Genomic DNA, 16843 nt, shown 5'->3' on the forward strand with positions numbered 1-16843 from the left:
AATCCCCCTCACATGTTCTGCACATGCAGGGGAATCCCCCTCACATGCTCTGCACATGCAGGGGAATCCCCCTCACATGCTCTGCACATGCAGGGGAATCCCCCTCATATGCTCTTCACATGCAGTTGAGTCCCCCTCACATGCTCTGCACATGCAGGGGAATCCCCCTCACATGCTCTGCACATGCAGGGGAGTCCCCCTCACATACTCTGCACATGCAGGGGAGTCCCCCTCACATGCTCTGCACATGCAGGGGAATCCCCCTCACATGCTCTGCACATGCAGGGGAATCCCCCTCATATGCTCTTCACATGCAGTTGAGTCCCCCTCACATGCTCTGCACATGCAGGGGAGTCCCCCTCACATGCTCTGCACATGCAGGGGAATCCCCCTCACATGCTCTGCACATGCAGGGGAATCCCCCTAACATGCTCTGCACATGCAGGGGAGTCCCCCTCATATGCTCTGCACATGCAGGGGAATCCCCCTCACATGCTCTGCACATGCTGGGGAATCCCCCTCATATGCTCTTCACATGCAGTTGAGTCCCCTCATATGCTCTGCACATGCAGGGGAGTGCCCCCTCCTCGTTTTATTGATTTGACTGTGACCTGTTTGGTATTTCATTGGCCAGATTTTTTTTCCAGCCGCTGCAGGTAGTCTTATTGAGTCACGAGGACCCACCCCTCAAGAGAGACGTGTATTGGGCAGCTCTGTGAGCACCCGGGTGTGACTATGCTAAATGTTTTTGGCGGCAGGAAGCGCGTCAGCTCGTAAAAAAAGAAACTAACCCATAATCTAGCTGCAGCATTGTATAAGGCTCAGGATTCAAAGAGTGTGAAAAAAGTAGCGTCTTATAGACTAGAAATTACGGTACTTGTCCAGATTACCCAACACATCTAAAGTTTGTGGATTAATAATGAAAACGGGGACAAAACACATTTTATTTTCAAAAAATATTAAATTAAGTCTGAGATTATTCTTGAAAAATGACAAGCCCCTCCTCTGCTTGCATTCTTCCACTGGTTCATGTCAGGACAGCAGGGGAACGGTCGGGGTTGTGATGTCAGCAACAAACTCTACTCACACTTTCACTTTGGAATGGGTTCAAGAAGTTGCCGCCCATTTCCCCGTCGTCTCGTGGCGTTCCAGGAGGATTGTTCATGCCTCCCATGTTGTTAGGAGAGCTCTGGGGGGGGGGGGGGGGGAAGACAAATTGATAAATGACCTCCTATTCTTATCAACGATGCAGAAAAGTAAATCTAAGGAATATTTCTAAAAACTTTGACATCCACTGACCTTTGGCAACCCGTCCATATCCCCAGACCCTGAGAAAGGAAAAGGTTAAATTGAGTTGAACCCAGAAGAAAGACGTCATTACTGCCATCAGTGATATCCCACTGTGTTTAAACCCACCTAGTGATCCATTCATGTGGTGCGGTTCCATTGCGCCCATAGCTCCCATGGGCCCGTCAGGCCCCGGTCCCATAGGAAACTGGAGACAGGATGTGGGGCAGGCATTAGGAATGACTCTAACAATATTCTTATTCTTTAAACTCTGAGACATAATTGTGAATTTTTCATCTTGGGGACAAGCTGAGCTTATTTAATTCATCCTCCCTGGGTAGTTCCTGCTCAGTTCTTATGAAGTGTAAGCATTAGGTTGATCTAATGTTTGATGTACAGGACTTATAACCCTGTTACAGATGGATAATATTCTGACTGTGCAACTTATTACTACTAATTTACCCAAGAATCAGTCTGCAGTGGAGGAAGCTGAAGTTTAAAGTGCAGGTTACAAAAAAAGAAAGTGTCAAAAATCTTGTTAAATCACAGAAACACTCACATTGGGTCTATTGCCTCCTGGTCCAATGGGGTTCATCATTGTGTAGATGTTTTCACTGGAGTTAGTTGAATCTAACCAAAAAAAAAAAAGTTAGTTAACATGAAGAAATCAGAGCGATCAGTCAAGACTAATGAAAGACAGAAATGGAAAACTAAATAAAATAATGTGAACACTCAGACGGCACTTGGTTGGTGAAGGGACACAGTCAAGCTTGTTTAGTGAGGACAAAACTAAAAAAGACACAAGACAAGTGTTAATGCTGGGGACAGAGGTGACGCACCACCTGGGCTGGGCATGATGGGAGTTCCAGGTGGACCTCCTCCACCAGGGGGACCCTGGAAACAGACAAATGAAGGTTTAAAATTGCATGCACTGCGCACTGTGAAAAGTGGTCATGTTTTTTTAATCCATTTGAACTCACCACGTAGTTTCCTGGAGATGAAGAGGAGTAGGCTATCTGCAGGGGAGAGGAGCAAACAGGGTCACAGAGAAGCCAGTGAGTCACAGTGGAGACAACTTTTAAAATCCAGTAACGGGGCACAACAGACCCAATCTTTACGATAACTTTAAAAACACAACTACCGTATTTTATGGATTATAAGTCGCTCTTTTTTTCATAGTTTGGTCAGTCCTGTGACGTATAGTCCAAAACAACTTATATGTTTTTAATCCCCATTCATGATGCAATTTTTGACTGACACGCTAAATGTTCATTTATAGTGACCAAAGAGTAAACATTACCATTTGCAGCCACGAGAGGGCCGGCTAGGCTTTTGACAACTTTAGGTTGTTCCTCTACCGTTAACCCCCACCCCATAAAAAAAATCAAAACCAAAAAACAAACATTCACTTAGAGACAACTGAGAAAGACTCAACACAAGTAAAATGCCCCCACAAAAAAAGACCATCCTTTTCTGCAGATTACAAAGTGCAGGTAATAAAATACAGTAATCGAGCAGCAGAAGGAAAGTTTGGAGTGAGTGAGAAACTTGTGAGGGACTGGTGAAAAGCAGAGGTTACTCTAACTGCGATGAAGAACTCGAGTTCAAGAGGACGAGAATCCGTTGAGAGGTAAACGGGTGGGGTCTGCGTAGTCTGCCCGGGGGATTAAACCCGGCGGAAGGGACGGCTGCTCAGCAGCGGAGGATCCCCCCTTGTGGGGGACCTTCCCTTCGTCTGCCTGGATCCCGCCGGGCCATTTCCTCAGCGGCGGTGCACCACGACCGGTTCTCGGTTGGCATGGAAGGGTCCGGGGACGCTGTAGAGCTCACGGCCGCGTCCCTCCGCCTGCACCTCATGCTTCCCGGGGCTGCGGACCACGTGACTTGCTGCGCCCTTCCTCCCCCTCCGGCGCAGGAGAGACAGTGCCCCCTCGTCCCCGGCACGACTGCCGACCGGGACGGACTGTTCTCAGTGGGACCCAACTGTGCCGTGCCGCAAGGATGAAGACCGGCCCACGTTTCCCGGGTGCAAGGGGTCAGCAGCGATGCATAATGAATGCGACTTATACTCTGAAGCGACTTGTATATGAGTTTTTCCTCATCATGGGGCATTTTTTGACTGATGCGACCTTCACTCCAGAGCGACGTATAGTCCGAAAAATACAGTAATCATCCAAACTTCTGCTAAACCTTTAGATTACATTTTCAATTAATTACTACAGAAATAAAGCTACAACCCAAAGCGTAACGTTTGATGTTTGTTGGTGTGTTGTCACAGAAAAGTGTTTCCACCACGTGTATTCAGTGTGCACGTGCAAAGCTTTCTGACTCACAGAGTTTGCATTAGGTCCTGGCCAAGGTCCCCTTCCTCCAGGACCCCTGAGGAAAAGAGGGGGTGAGAGTAGGACAAGAATAAAAGAGAAAAAGAACTGGAACTGCATTCAACAATTTGAAGACGGCATCGATTACTTCAAAACTAATAAATGGCTGCCTTGACCATGGCAGTCATCACATTTTATTAGTTACATAAATGTTTGTTGGAATAATATTCAAGCTCCTAAATTCGAAGTAAAAATGCATTAAAAACACAACCTGCAACTTATTTGGCCTTTCAGAATAAAGAAAATCAAACATCTGGAAATGTAGACAAGACGACAAGAAAAGGAGAACTAAAGATTCGGGAGTTAAAGGGACAAACTATTTACTGGACTTACATGTTCATTCCTGGCATGGGACCGCCCATGGAGTTCGGAGGAGGCCTCATGCCACCGTAGTTCTGAGAGACGTGAGATTAAAAAACAAAACTATTATAGACCGGAATGTGGATTGCAAAGTTAGACAAAAGCATTTTTTTAAATTTTATTTAGAGGACTACAATCAACTGAATATGGTCCCACAGAGGTTACCATGGCAACAGAAAAGCAGCTAAAACTCCCATTCATGAAGCCAATAGTATATTCTGTGTACAGTGTACCTGTGGGCCCATGGCCATTCCTCTGGGAGGGTTCATTCTCATTGGTCCACCCATGTTAGGATGTCCTGCAAAAATAAAGCACAAGAGTTAGACACGTTTGTTTAAAGCTATACGTCTTGACTTGTAAAAGTGGGGAATTAAGATGATGATGCCACAGTTGATGCTTCTCCTTAATCCCAGTAGTTTTACCTTCAAACCAGCTGTTCTGTAATCTGTGACTAAAATCTCCTCAAACAATATCAGCGTCTACTAAAGGAGGTGATCGGTCTCAGGAGCTTACCTTGCGGTCTTGTTGGGTCCAAACTGTTTGGCAGGAGAGGCTGAGACCCTGGGATTCCCCCAGGAGGCTGAGAAGAAACAAAACGAGACAACTCTAAATAAATGCTTAATGTTGGCAACGCAGCTTCTTACAAGTGTGACTGAAAAATATATGTCAACGTCTTTCTACTGTGATAAACTTCGTACCAAGTCCAGTGTTTCCCCTACCATTAAACAAGCAGGGCGCCACGCCCTGTCAACAGAACCGAGCGCCCCGGCTACTGAACTGAACTGCACACAATTAAAAAGCTAAAGGCGGAGCTCACGCTGCCTCTTCACTCACGCTGAACCCCGCCGGCGATGAACGCCCCGCCATGGTAAGTTATCTCACTGAAGTCACAGCATTTTATCGGTTTACTTTCCTTCAGTGGTGGCACAGAGGTTAAAGAAGGTTGGAAGGTCTCCAGTTCAAGCCCCAGAACAGACATCAAAATGTGGGTGGAGGTGAAGCACCCACACCTGCCTCCACCATCATTCGCCCCACTCTGGGCTCTTGAGCAAGGCCCCCAACCCCAACAGGTGGTCTGTGGTTGCATCAGGAAGTAAAAGCGATCGACAAGTCTTCGTGCGAGTTAGATCGCTGTGGCGACCACTGAAGAAGGGAGCAGCCGAAAGAAGGAGACTTTCCTTCACATTTAACCATTTGTTAAACATGTTGGAGACGACCTTGGATGAGGCTCATAGCACGGATCAGTGAAATGCCCACTGATCTGGCCATTTTGGATCAAAAGTACCAGCAGGACTCGAGGCTGACAAGAAAAAAGTCTGCCTGAAGAAAATCAACAATTGTGGCTTATCTGAATCTGACCCCGTTTGGCCTCGAAAACAGGCCGACGTATCAAATTACTCCTGGGACATGGGTAAACTAAGTAAAAAGCTTTGTCCCCCCCCCCGAGAACTTCTGTGCAGGCTTATCAGAACTGCCGGCTGACCAACATCTTATCAGGACTATGGTGCTATCTGGAAAAGCTTCATGTGCTTACTGGTAGAGTTTTCTGACGTCTCAAATCGTGTCCTGACAGGACACGATGTGAAGAGATTTTTTTTGTAATACCACTATCCATCCTCATGGCTTTTACCTTTTTCTATCTAAAAAGTATTCTGAAAGAGAATAAGAGGCTGCGCTCCTGTAGCAGCAGCAACGTGCACTCCGCCCATCTTTCGGACGACTGTACGAACATATTCTCGCTGTATCTCGGTGCAATGATGATAAAGCTTATTCTGATTCTGAATGAAACTCTTCAGCTCGACACGCTGAAACCATGACGAGTCTCTGCCAGCTGGAAACCCTTCTTCAGCTTGGAATGTATGAATAATTGTGTCAGTGTGTTGATGTTAGGGAGGGTGTGCTCGTGTTGCTGTAAGGACGTCCCTGTCGAGTCGTTTTTGTTCATTTTGAAGTGAGGGCAAACTCTCTCTCCTTGCATCTTTTAACACATTTGGTCAAACTTCAATCCTAGACTCCTGAGTGATTATTTCTGAGTTTTCTAACAGGTGTCAACTTTAACCAAATATTGATTACCTGATTTGGCATTCGGAGTGTGGGGCGCGGTCCACCTGGATACCGCGGAGACATGAAAGGCTGCAGAGGAAGTAGAGGAAAGAGAGAGAGAACAGCACAGGGGGTGATGGGGACAGAAAAGATGACATTTCTATTATTGATAAATCCAGAAGCACTCTGAGGTTGCACTGTGGACACGCAGATGGACACAGTGTGGTTGGAGAATGGAAGATGACATCTAAAATCTGCTAATTCAGCAACATTTCTGCCAAGGAACCAAAAATACACTCATGCAAGCTGTGTCGTATAAGCATTAACCCCTTTTATATTGGAAAGATGCACTCAAAGCATGTATTCCTGTGTGTCTACAGGCAGCGCTTACACAGCCTGTGGTGTAAGCTGACCCGGCCTGTGGTCTGCCTGGCTTAGTCGGATACACCTAAGGCCAACAACACGGTTCAAAGCCTTAGCGGAAGCTTGTCCCCACTCTCTCACACACGAGACAGAAACTGGAAACCACGAGAATGAAGAGCTGAGCTGCCGTAGTTAATGGGCGAAGCCTCGCTTTACCTCCACAGTGGCATCTGTGGCTACGGTTCTGGATAAGTGCTGAAACACAAAGACCGAGGTCAAAACTTCTCGAGGCTCAATGCACGTAGACGCGTGCACGTTTCCGTTCGGTCTTAGCGAGTGAAAAGTTTTCATTTATTTTAGAAAACGAGACCAGATCGGTGGATCTACCACACATTTATTTTGCTTGTCCTCTGTTTTATTTATAAGATGCAAGAACAAGTAAGCAAGGGGGAGGGGTGTGTGTGTGTGTGTGTGTGTGTGTGTGTGTGTGTGTGTGTGTGTGTAAGGAGAAGATAAGTGTGCAACCCCCTACAAGCTGCTCCGGGGGAGGGGCAGGGGAGTGAATTATTCATCCCGCACAGGGACAAGCTGGTCCTGGGCTGAGAGGAGCAGGCTCCGCTGCCCCCGGACGCTCAGCTTTCATAAAAGGAGCTCCCAACTGGAGCGGGCCTGACATCTAGAGGGGGGGAGCCAGAACTAAACTAGAGCCTGCAAAGGCTTATGGGTAAAAGGAGAAACAGTGGTGAATTTGGGGGGGGGGGGGGGAGGAAAACAGAGCAGTGTTTGAAAGAGGGTGTTTTTCTTATTCTTTTCTTGTTGCATCTTACCTGACCATGGGGTCCCATCATGGGGTTGCTGGGGTTGTGTGGGGGGGGCTGTGCATGAGGGGACTGCTGAGAGCCGGGCGGTCCCTTTAAGAAAGAAGAGTGACATCAGAGAGGGGAGGGGGGCAAAATGTGGGTTTACACCTGGAGGATGAACCCGATCAGTCATAAGAAAGAGGAAGATGATGCTGGGGGGAGTCTGGAGGGGGTGTTTAGTTTGAGAAGGAAAATGTGAAGTGGAAAGTGGAAGAAAGTGGACAGGCTGGGCAAAATATTAGGCAACAAAACCAAAATGATAGCCCAACACGTAACGTTTCTTGTCCCTGTGGTGCAAACAAATGATTCGGTATGATACAGAGCATAACGCACCAGGAGACGACCATCAAACCATCAGAGGTGCTGCTGGGACCAGCAGATCTCATGAGGGCTTGTTCCAGTCTGAACCACTTGAGGGCAGTATTATCAAAGACTGGATGCAACTGGACAAGAACTGGTGGCAACTTTGAACCAGGACAAAAACAAGCCAAAGACAAAGTGGGAACTTCCTTCACAACCAAACTGAACTTCTGTGCTTCATTTCTCCAAATGACTGAAAATCTCACAGCGCACTTTCCCTGCATGACACTAGGACGCGCTGATGAATAAGTCACAGCAGCCACTTCCATTTTCACTTCATTCAAGAAAACAGAGCGGCCGATTTACAAACAGCTGATGGAAATTTCCACCTAACCCTCCAAGGCATCTGAAGACGACGGCACTTTGACTCCAAGAGCTTTACGATGTGACCTAATAAACCACAGTAACATCTCGTCAGCTTGAGAGGAACAGAAAGAAACGTCAAACGATGTGCAGCTTCAAAATCAAAACGGCAACGTTCGCCTTCCTAATATCAGTGCCTGTTCAGTAATGTGTGAGCACAAGAGACGAGCCGAGGCTGGTCAATTAACCAATGAGCTGACCGACAGGAAATAAAGCAGCTATTTTAGATAATTGATTAATCATTACAATCACTTCATCACTAAGCCAATTTCAATTATTGCCCCACGCCGTCTGAGTGAGTCACAGTCATTTATCACAACTAGCAACATGTTGAAGCTGCTTTTAAATATTTGGTGTTACAGGGATTCACTTCCTGTATTGAATCAACACTGATCATCTGTGATATTACAATCACGCAGATAAAACGTTTGAATGCTGTCCATGTCCCCCCTGCTCACTAAATCACCCACCACTGGTTTTGGGGCATGGTTGCAGGACCTTCGGAGGGGGATCCAGTAGTGTCTGACAAAATGTTTGGCAGTAGATCTGTTGGGTGCGTGCCAGAACCAAAGGTGACCAGCAGGACATTATATTGTAATGAGATGTTCAAATTTATTCACTTGTCAGAAAATGTAAATATTGTGGCTGATCAGTGGACGTGTCAGGACAGATGAAGACTGATGTGTCCGCTATTTCCTGTGCTGCTAAAACCGCAGATAAATTCAAGTCAATTCAATTCAGTTTATTTATGTAGTTCCAAGTCACAACAGAAGTCGTCTCAGGGCACTGAACACAAACATTCATATATAAACTAATAATTGAACATTATTTATCTGAGGAGCAGCTTTGAGTTTAACTCCATCACAGAACTCTCATCTTGAGCATGAAGGCGACGGTGGAAAGAAAAACTCACTCATGAGGAAGAAACCTTTAGCAGAACCAGGCTCAGGACAAGCGTCCATCTGCTTCGACTGGCTGGGTTTAAGAGGAACAGATACACAATGGCAGGTCGAGAATCACATGTTAAGATAGAAATATATCAAATGAAAACTATTCAATTTTAACAATTCATTTAAGGAAATGAGGTCAATTTGTCCTCCGGTAGTCTAAGCCTATGGCATCATAACAAGACAACCCTAACTATAGGATTTATCAAAAAGGAAACCAGTCTTAAAACTGGACAATGTGTCAGCCTCATGGGCAGAAACTGGACGTTGGTTCCACAAGAGAGGAGCCTGACAACTGAAAGATCTTCCTTCCATTCTGCTCTTGGAAACTCTAGGAACCGCAAGTAAACCTGCAGTCTGAGAGTGAAGTGCTCTGTTAGGAAAATATGGAACAATAAGATTTGTAATATAAGATGGAGCTAGGTTGTTGAGGGCTTTGTAGGTTAGAAGTAGGATTTTGAATAAAATTAAATAAAACGACATGATGGACCTACTGTATTTATCAGCTTATCAAAAGAGTAATAACGAATGAGGATAAGTACAAAGGATTATTTGTTTATGGCAGCAATCATTCATTTTCTGCTATGCACCTTTAAGTTTATGAATCTGTTGCAGTTTTCAGTGCGTCATACAGAACATCTTTCTGTTTGCAAAAGTTAGTCATACAAACAAAACGGTTGATGTATTGCTCAAAAACACAACGCTTTGTGATTTTAACTTGACCTTGTATCAGTAGCAAAACAGGTTTGTTCAAACTGTTACAACAAACTCCAAAAGTCCTCAGTGGTCTCCATTCTGTGCCGAGGCCGCTCAGTGATGCGCCTCTTAAAAGTCTACAGATGGACTGCAGAAGACTGTTCACTCTGTTCTCTGGAGGACAAAAATGAACAAAACGTGGACACCCCGTCACTACAGAGCTGAGAGTCGTGAAGGCTGACAGGATGATTTAACTAAAAAACAACAAAGTTCATGCTCAATAATCCAGGTATAAAATCCCACAATGTTCAGTCAGGTCATCTGGACCTAAACTAAAAAACTAACAAAAAACATGGTTTTTCTCTCTTGCAGAACTGTATTACCAACATTTGCAGCTGTTAAATGACAAAGAAATGTTCTTAAATTACCTTAACGTGTGTTTTACCCTTCGCAGTGACTGCATACTAAACAAATTCATAAAATATAATAGATAAAAAATAATAATAAAGCAAAGCTTTAAGATACTGAATGTTTCTACTACTTTACATAAACAGACTGAAATGAATTCAGTTCATTCTGTGTGTACTTTCCTTTATGTCTGCAGTGATTACATGAACACACGAGGCTTGTACTCAACAGAAAAACAGAATCTACGAAAACTGTACAAAGTAAACGAGAATAAATACAAATATAGTAAATATAGAGGATTCTCTGTTATCTGATTTATATTTGATTAAACAAAGCCAGAAGCTAATCATGGATCTAATTAACGTGCTGAAGTCTTTAAAAATCAAATACTCTAAATTGGAAGTAATCTTATCCAAAGCTAACCTAAAGTTACAAAAAACACAAATGGTCTCTGCTATGGTTTGGCCCACTCTTCTTTAGAACATTGCTTTAGGTTCATTGAGGTTTGCAGACGTTGGTTTCCTCTCAGCTCTTTCACCAAAGTATTTCAATCAAGTTCAGGTCTGGACTTTGACTCTTTAGTTTTTCAGCTGTTTAGTTGTTGATTTCAGCTGATGGCCTCACATCTCATTCTAGAATATTTCGGTCTACAAAGGAGTTTGTGGTCCACTCATTGACTGCAAGATGTCCAGGTCCCACAGCTGAACAGATTTCCAAACCATTAGCCTCCACCACCATCCTAACCAGCTGGCACAAGATGTTTGTGCAAGTTTCTACTAATCAGAAAAACTGCAACCTACGAGCTTGTAGCTTTCACCAAACATGCTGACGAGCATTATGGGTAAACATCTCCACTTTGGTGTCATCCATCCAAAGGACTTTCCTGAAGTCTTAAGGCTCATTCAGATATAAATTCTACATAACTCAAGCTGCTTTAGTTGTTGCAAAGAAAAGTGGTTTTCTGCTGGCAACCCTTCAACAAGGAACACTTGTTCAGTCTTTGTCCAATTGTCTTGTCATGAACTTTAACCTTTAACCTGCTAACTGTAGAGTTGGCATTGGAGCTGTTGGGTTTGTCGCCAGTTCTTTGAGCATTGTCTGATGTTAGGGTGAATTTGCTAAGGGAATCCACTCCTGGGAAGACTGGGAACTATTCTAAATATTGATTTGACAATATTTAATTGCACACACACACACACACACACATATACATATATATATATATACATATATATATATATATATATATATATATATATATATATATATATATACATATATACATATATATACAGGGGTCTGACATTTTCATCTTAGGTGCATGTCCACTGTGAGAGACATAATCTTTAAAAAAAAAATAAAAAATCCGGAAATCACAATCTAAGATTTTTTAATAATTTGTTTGTGTATTACTGCTGCAAATAAGTATTTGAACACCTGTGAAAATCAATGTTAATATTTGGTACAGTATATTTGTTTGCAGTTACAGAGCTCAAATGTTTCCTGTAGTTTGTCACCAGGTCTGCTCACACCGCAGCAGAGATTTTGGTCCATTCCTCCACACAGATCTTCTCTAGATCAGTTTCTGGGCTGTCACTGAGAAACACGAAGTTTGAGCTCCCTCCAAAGATTTTCTATAGGGTTTAGGTCTGGAGACTGGCTAGACCACTCCAGAACCTTGATATGCTTCTTACAGAGCCACTCCTTGGTTCTCCTGGCTGTGTGCTTCGGGTCATTGTCATGTTGGAAGACCCAGCCATGACTCATCTTCAATGCTCTGACTTATGGAAGGAGGTTGTTCCCCAAAATCTCTCAATACATGGCCCCGGTCATCCTCTCCTTAATACAGTGCAGTCGTCCTGTGCCATGTGCAGAAAAACACCCCCAAAGCATGATGCTTCCACCTCCATGCTTCACAGTTGGGATGGTGTTTTTGGGATGGTACTCATCATTCTTCGTCCTCCAAACACGGCGAGTGGATTTATGACCAAAAAGTTATATTTTGGTCTCATCTGACCACAGAACTTTCTCCCATGACTCCTCTGGATCATCCAAAAGGTCATGGTCAAACTTCAGACGGGCCTGGACGTGTGCTGATTTAACCAGGGGAACCTTCCATGCCATGCATGATTTGAAACTATGACGTCTTAGTGTATTATCCACAGTAACCATGGAAACAGTGGTGCCAGCTCTCTTCAGGTCATTGACCAGCTCCTCTCGTGTAGTTCTGGGCTGATTCCTCACCTTTCTTAGGATCATTGATACGCCACGAGGTGAGATCTTGCATGGAGCCCAGTCCGAGGGAGATCGACAGTCATGTTTAGCTTCTTCCATTTTCTAATAATTGCTTCAACAGTTGATCTTTTTTCACCAAGCTGCTTAGCAATTGCCTCGTAGCCCTTTCCAGCTTTGTGAAGGTCTACAATTTGTCTCTGGTGTCTTTGGACAGCTCTTTGGTCTTAGCCATGTTAGTAGTTGGAGTCTTACTGATTGTGTGGGGTGGACCGGTGTCTTTATGCAGCTACCGACCTCAAACAGGTGCTTCTAATTTAGAATAATCAGTGGAGTGGAGGTGGACTAACAGGTCTTTGAGGGCTAGAACTGATTGGAAGGTGTTCAAATACTTATTTACAGCAGTAACACACAAATAAATTATTTTAAAAATCATACATTGTGATTTCCGGATTTTTATTTTTTTTTAGATTGTCTCTCACAGTGGACATGCACCTAAGAGGAAAATTAAAATATATCAAGTTACACTTTAGATAACTGTTTTTTTTTCCTCTGAGGAATGAAGGAACTACAAATGGAGTGGAAACGATCTTCTGACCAATCTGATGCTAGCAACAATTGCTTCTTTAATGTCAGTGCTGTTGTCTTTCCTCCTTGACATTGCGTAAACACACAGCTGTATGCTCCAGATGTCAACAATAACAACACTCCTGTGGTCACTCAGATGAAGTCATCAAGTTCATTTGAGCAGCTCCACCTGGCTGCTACTTTCTCTCCATCAATCCTATGAAAGCTTCAAGGATGGACTTAAGATTCTCACACGTCTTTTCCATTTCAGCTTGGGTTTCATTTCTGTAATTAATATTAGCGTGGTAGAATCTGTTGTGTATTTTTGTACACTTGAGATTAGACTTGAACAACATTTAGAAGTCGATAACGACCAGATGCCATGATACGCACATAAAAAAAGCGGGACTTGTTTTGGTTTTATCACGGATTCTAGAGAAAAGTGTTTTGCTTGCATTCCAAAGACATTTAACTTTCAAATGATCATTTATTTTATATATTAAGGAGTTAAGGATGACAAACCGACTGTCTAAGAGACGACACGTTAACGAGCATAAACAACCACATTACACAGTGAAGCAGCGAAGCTTTCTGTTCCGAGCTCTCCTGAACACAACAGCCACACAAAAACACACAAACCTTTGCTCAGTCTCACTCCCCCACCAATGTTAAAAATAGCACTTCCAATGCCTCTCGTCACCCCCTCCCACCCCCCAACCCTCCTTCTTATTCACAGTCAGACATTCACTAATACCCCCCCACCCCCCACCCCACTGCATTGCTCAACCAGCAAACAATGTGGTGGTAGGCAGCAGCAGAAACACACACTGCAACAATCCTTGTGGAAGAAATCTTTTGCATTTCCATCTCTTCTTCCTCTCTATCCACCCCTCTCTCTCTCTCTCTCTGTGTCACTCGCTTTTTTTGCGCCCACTCTTTGCCACCACCTTATCGTGCCTCCCGCCAAATGCCACTGCTGTCCATCACAGAGGATGTGAAGGTACGGGTTTTTGTTTGTGAGTGTACAAGCCTGCATGCACTCGTGTTCGGGAGGCTCGCGACTCTTCAGAGAGCCGTCTCCCGACGCTCAAACCTTTCCCTCTACAGAGCGAGGACGGGTCAGAGACGGACGGAAACGGAGATGGGACGAGTGGAAGAACGGATGGATGCTCAGAGAGCCGAGGCACAGACGAATGAACAGCGTCTGAGGCTGGGATGGATGAGAACATCACGTTTAATAAACAATGTTTAAACAAATGCAGAGGAGAAAAACTGCACCTGCAGCGTCACCTGCACAAACTCTACTCGAGTCTTTGTACTTTTTCAGGTGTCAGTCACTTCTTTGAGACTGATTTTTAACATTTTCATACTTAGAAAACGTTTTTTTTTTTCTACAGAAAAGTTTACAAATACGTCTTATAAAATGTAAATTTTTAATGTCTGAATGAAAAACAATTGAATAAAGTCTGATTTTTTTTACAACAACCTTGGTGTCTCAACCAAACCAACACAATGATGTAAATTAAGCTTTAAGATAAAAACAAGGAATATTTCTGCTTATAAGTTTCAAAATTGGGCAGAAAGGTTCGTTGTACAAGAATTACAACAGACTTAGCTGCAGCGTTAAAATAAAAAAACAGCAGGAAAGCCAATTTATCAGTTTATTCAATGACGTGAATGTTGTGTTTGAACATGGTTAGAAGTGATTATATACACAATATATTAAAATACAGGTTTTAAGATTACTTCTCTGACTACTTCAGTCCTGATTTAGTGGTGTCCCAATACTACTTTTCACACTGAGAAAAAGTACTTCAGTTTGGGAACTTGCCCATACATAGTACCAATACATAGTTAATGAGTTAGTACTTAAACATACGACGATGTAACAGCAGTCTGTTATCTTAAGATCAACTGTGTTTATATTAAAATATCTTTAGACTACGGACATTTTTTATTATTTGTCCTCGGTTAATTATGAAGTGGAAGAGGAAGTCACGTTACCGAGGATGAAAGAGGTATCGGGGTATTTTTATGAGTACTTGAGGCAGGTATCGGCCACGTGAACGTGCCAACAAGAAAATAAAAAGCAAGAAAAAGATTAAAAAAAAAAAAAACTTGACATTTTTATTATTGGAGAGAAATGGATGAATGTGAGACAGTGATGAGTTAAGAACAAATGTGGAAGTGGTCTTAAAGGGGGTGGGTCATACCTGGAAGAAGCCTGGGGGCATGGGACCACCTGGCATGGCGTCGTTGGGGGGCATGTTGCCCATCACAGGACTGGGTGCTGCCGCTGCGCTCTGAATAAACAGAAAACACACATTTATCACAACCGTTGTCGTCTCTTACTGCTCCGTGCAATAATGCATACACACAGATGTTCCAGATGTTTTCTTCCTTAACCATGACAAGCTAGACTCCAACAATTAACGTGACAATCAAGGCATCGTAGTGGTTGAAGTGATTTTTTATTACTATTTTAGAGAAAAACAAGAACAATAAAGACTGGAAGTTAAATTCTCACAATTATTTCGTTCAGGGGTCTGCAACCTGCGGCTCTGGAGCCACATGTGGCTCTTTGGTTCCTCTGCAGCGGCTCTTTCCAGCTTTGACCAAAACGAACTTAAAACTGAATTTTATTGGTTCTTACAACAACTAAAAGGGCTCGTTTTAACAGTTTAACTGTCTTTTATTTTGCAAATACTAGAAACATTACAAGGAGTAGAACATGCTCACTTTCACTTAATGCTTTATTTCTTCAAAGTAAAATACCGGCACGTAATTTTTTTTTTACAATAAAAAAAAAAAATCACATCAGAATGCAGTTTATTGTTTTAGTTTTTAGAAACTGGGCAAAAACAATATTATTGTTTCCTTCTTTACAAGAATCTCATTTTTTATTTGATCTTAAACGTGTAAAAATACCAATAAAAATCAATAGATATTTTAAATTTTATAAAATCACCCCTGCAACAAACTTAAAGTGGTCCATGTGGGCCACCAGTTGAGAATCCCAGTTGTAGCACATTTAGTGAACAAAGGGGCAGAAATGCCTTTTGATGGTAAAAGTTGCAGACCCTGCTTTACAGCAACTGTTGGCATTTGGAAACAACGTGTTAGACTTATACAAAATAAAATCATCTTACTTCTTCACACACCGCAAAAGGTTAAACGCTTCTGGGAGAATATATTTACAGGAACTTTTCACACACACACGCCCATTACAACAAAAATATACATTGCATCTTTACAGTAAATCAAAAACTAGATTTAATGACATTTGCATTGCTTGCATCAACTATAGGTGTCCAAACAATGATTACTTTTTGAGTTTCATTCAAAATAGTTGAGTGGGTCATGAGATATTTTGCTAACAGACAATAACACACAGTAATTAAATGATCATCCACCTTTTATGGCAACCAGTTATAGAAATATTAAATCCTTTAAGTTGTATAACTGATTTACTCGTAAAACTTTAAAGAATAATAAAAGTCACGCTAAAGTATTGTGCTTAAAACAATCTAAGCCTTCACGATGCTCATAAATACATCACTGACAAATAAGCTGAGTTTTTACCGTTTTTCACTGACTGCATATAAAGATGGTGGAAACTATTCTTTAATGCACTGCCTGTGGGCAGCCACAACATAAAAAATAGAAGTGATTTTATGTTTATCATATTTACATTTTTATGAAGAATAAAATGACTTTTGGTTTAACTTAAGAACAACATAATGAGCTTTATTCCACATTAACTTGCTTCCTACAAACACACATAAATGGTAATTGTATAGAGTGATGACGTTTAAAACCTGGAAATGTTGAAAAGAAACAAACATCTGTAACTGTGGGACCTGACGAAAGCAGCTGCTAATCATATGAACACATGCACCACCACCAGCTCCTGTTCTGCAACACAAACAGTGTGTGTGTGTGTGTGTGTGTGTGTGTGTGTGTGTGTGTGTGTGTG

At 42.8% G+C, this 16843-nt stretch overlaps 1 protein-coding gene across 5 annotated transcripts in view; it reads right to left on the reverse strand.

The window, feature by feature from the left end:
* zgc:110158 (uncharacterized protein LOC553590 homolog) overlaps window positions 1–16843 on the reverse strand; it is a 73415-nt gene that overhangs the window by 6201 nt on the left and 50371 nt on the right. For 2 of the 5 annotated variants that reach the window (XM_037695088.1, XM_037695090.1), the window contains exons 5-17: window positions 15081–15170; window positions 7262–7345; window positions 6102–6161; window positions 4542–4608; window positions 4262–4326; window positions 4002–4063; window positions 3621–3666; window positions 2268–2303; window positions 2127–2181; window positions 1847–1917; window positions 1417–1495; window positions 1300–1328; window positions 1088–1189 (exon numbers count right to left, since the gene is read on the reverse strand). In XM_037695088.1, the coding sequence (XP_037551016.1) occupies window positions 1088–1189; window positions 1300–1328; window positions 1417–1495; window positions 1847–1917; window positions 2127–2181; window positions 2268–2303; window positions 3621–3666; window positions 4002–4063; window positions 4262–4326; window positions 4542–4608; window positions 6102–6161; window positions 7262–7345; window positions 15081–15170 (846 nt within the window). The remainder of the gene's footprint in view (window positions 1–1087; window positions 1190–1299; window positions 1329–1416; window positions 1496–1846; window positions 1918–2126; window positions 2182–2267; window positions 2304–3620; window positions 3667–4001; window positions 4064–4261; window positions 4327–4541; window positions 4609–6101; window positions 6162–7261; window positions 7346–15080; window positions 15171–16843) is intronic. The other 3 variants (XM_037695092.1, XM_037695093.1, XM_037695089.1) reach the window with 2 other exon arrangements.

Source organism: Nematolebias whitei, chromosome 21 (assembly GCF_014905685.2).
Source record: "Nematolebias whitei isolate Nwh7 chromosome 21, NemWhi1, whole genome shotgun sequence".
Lineage (NCBI taxonomy): Eukaryota > Metazoa > Chordata > Actinopteri > Cyprinodontiformes > Rivulidae > Nematolebias > Nematolebias whitei.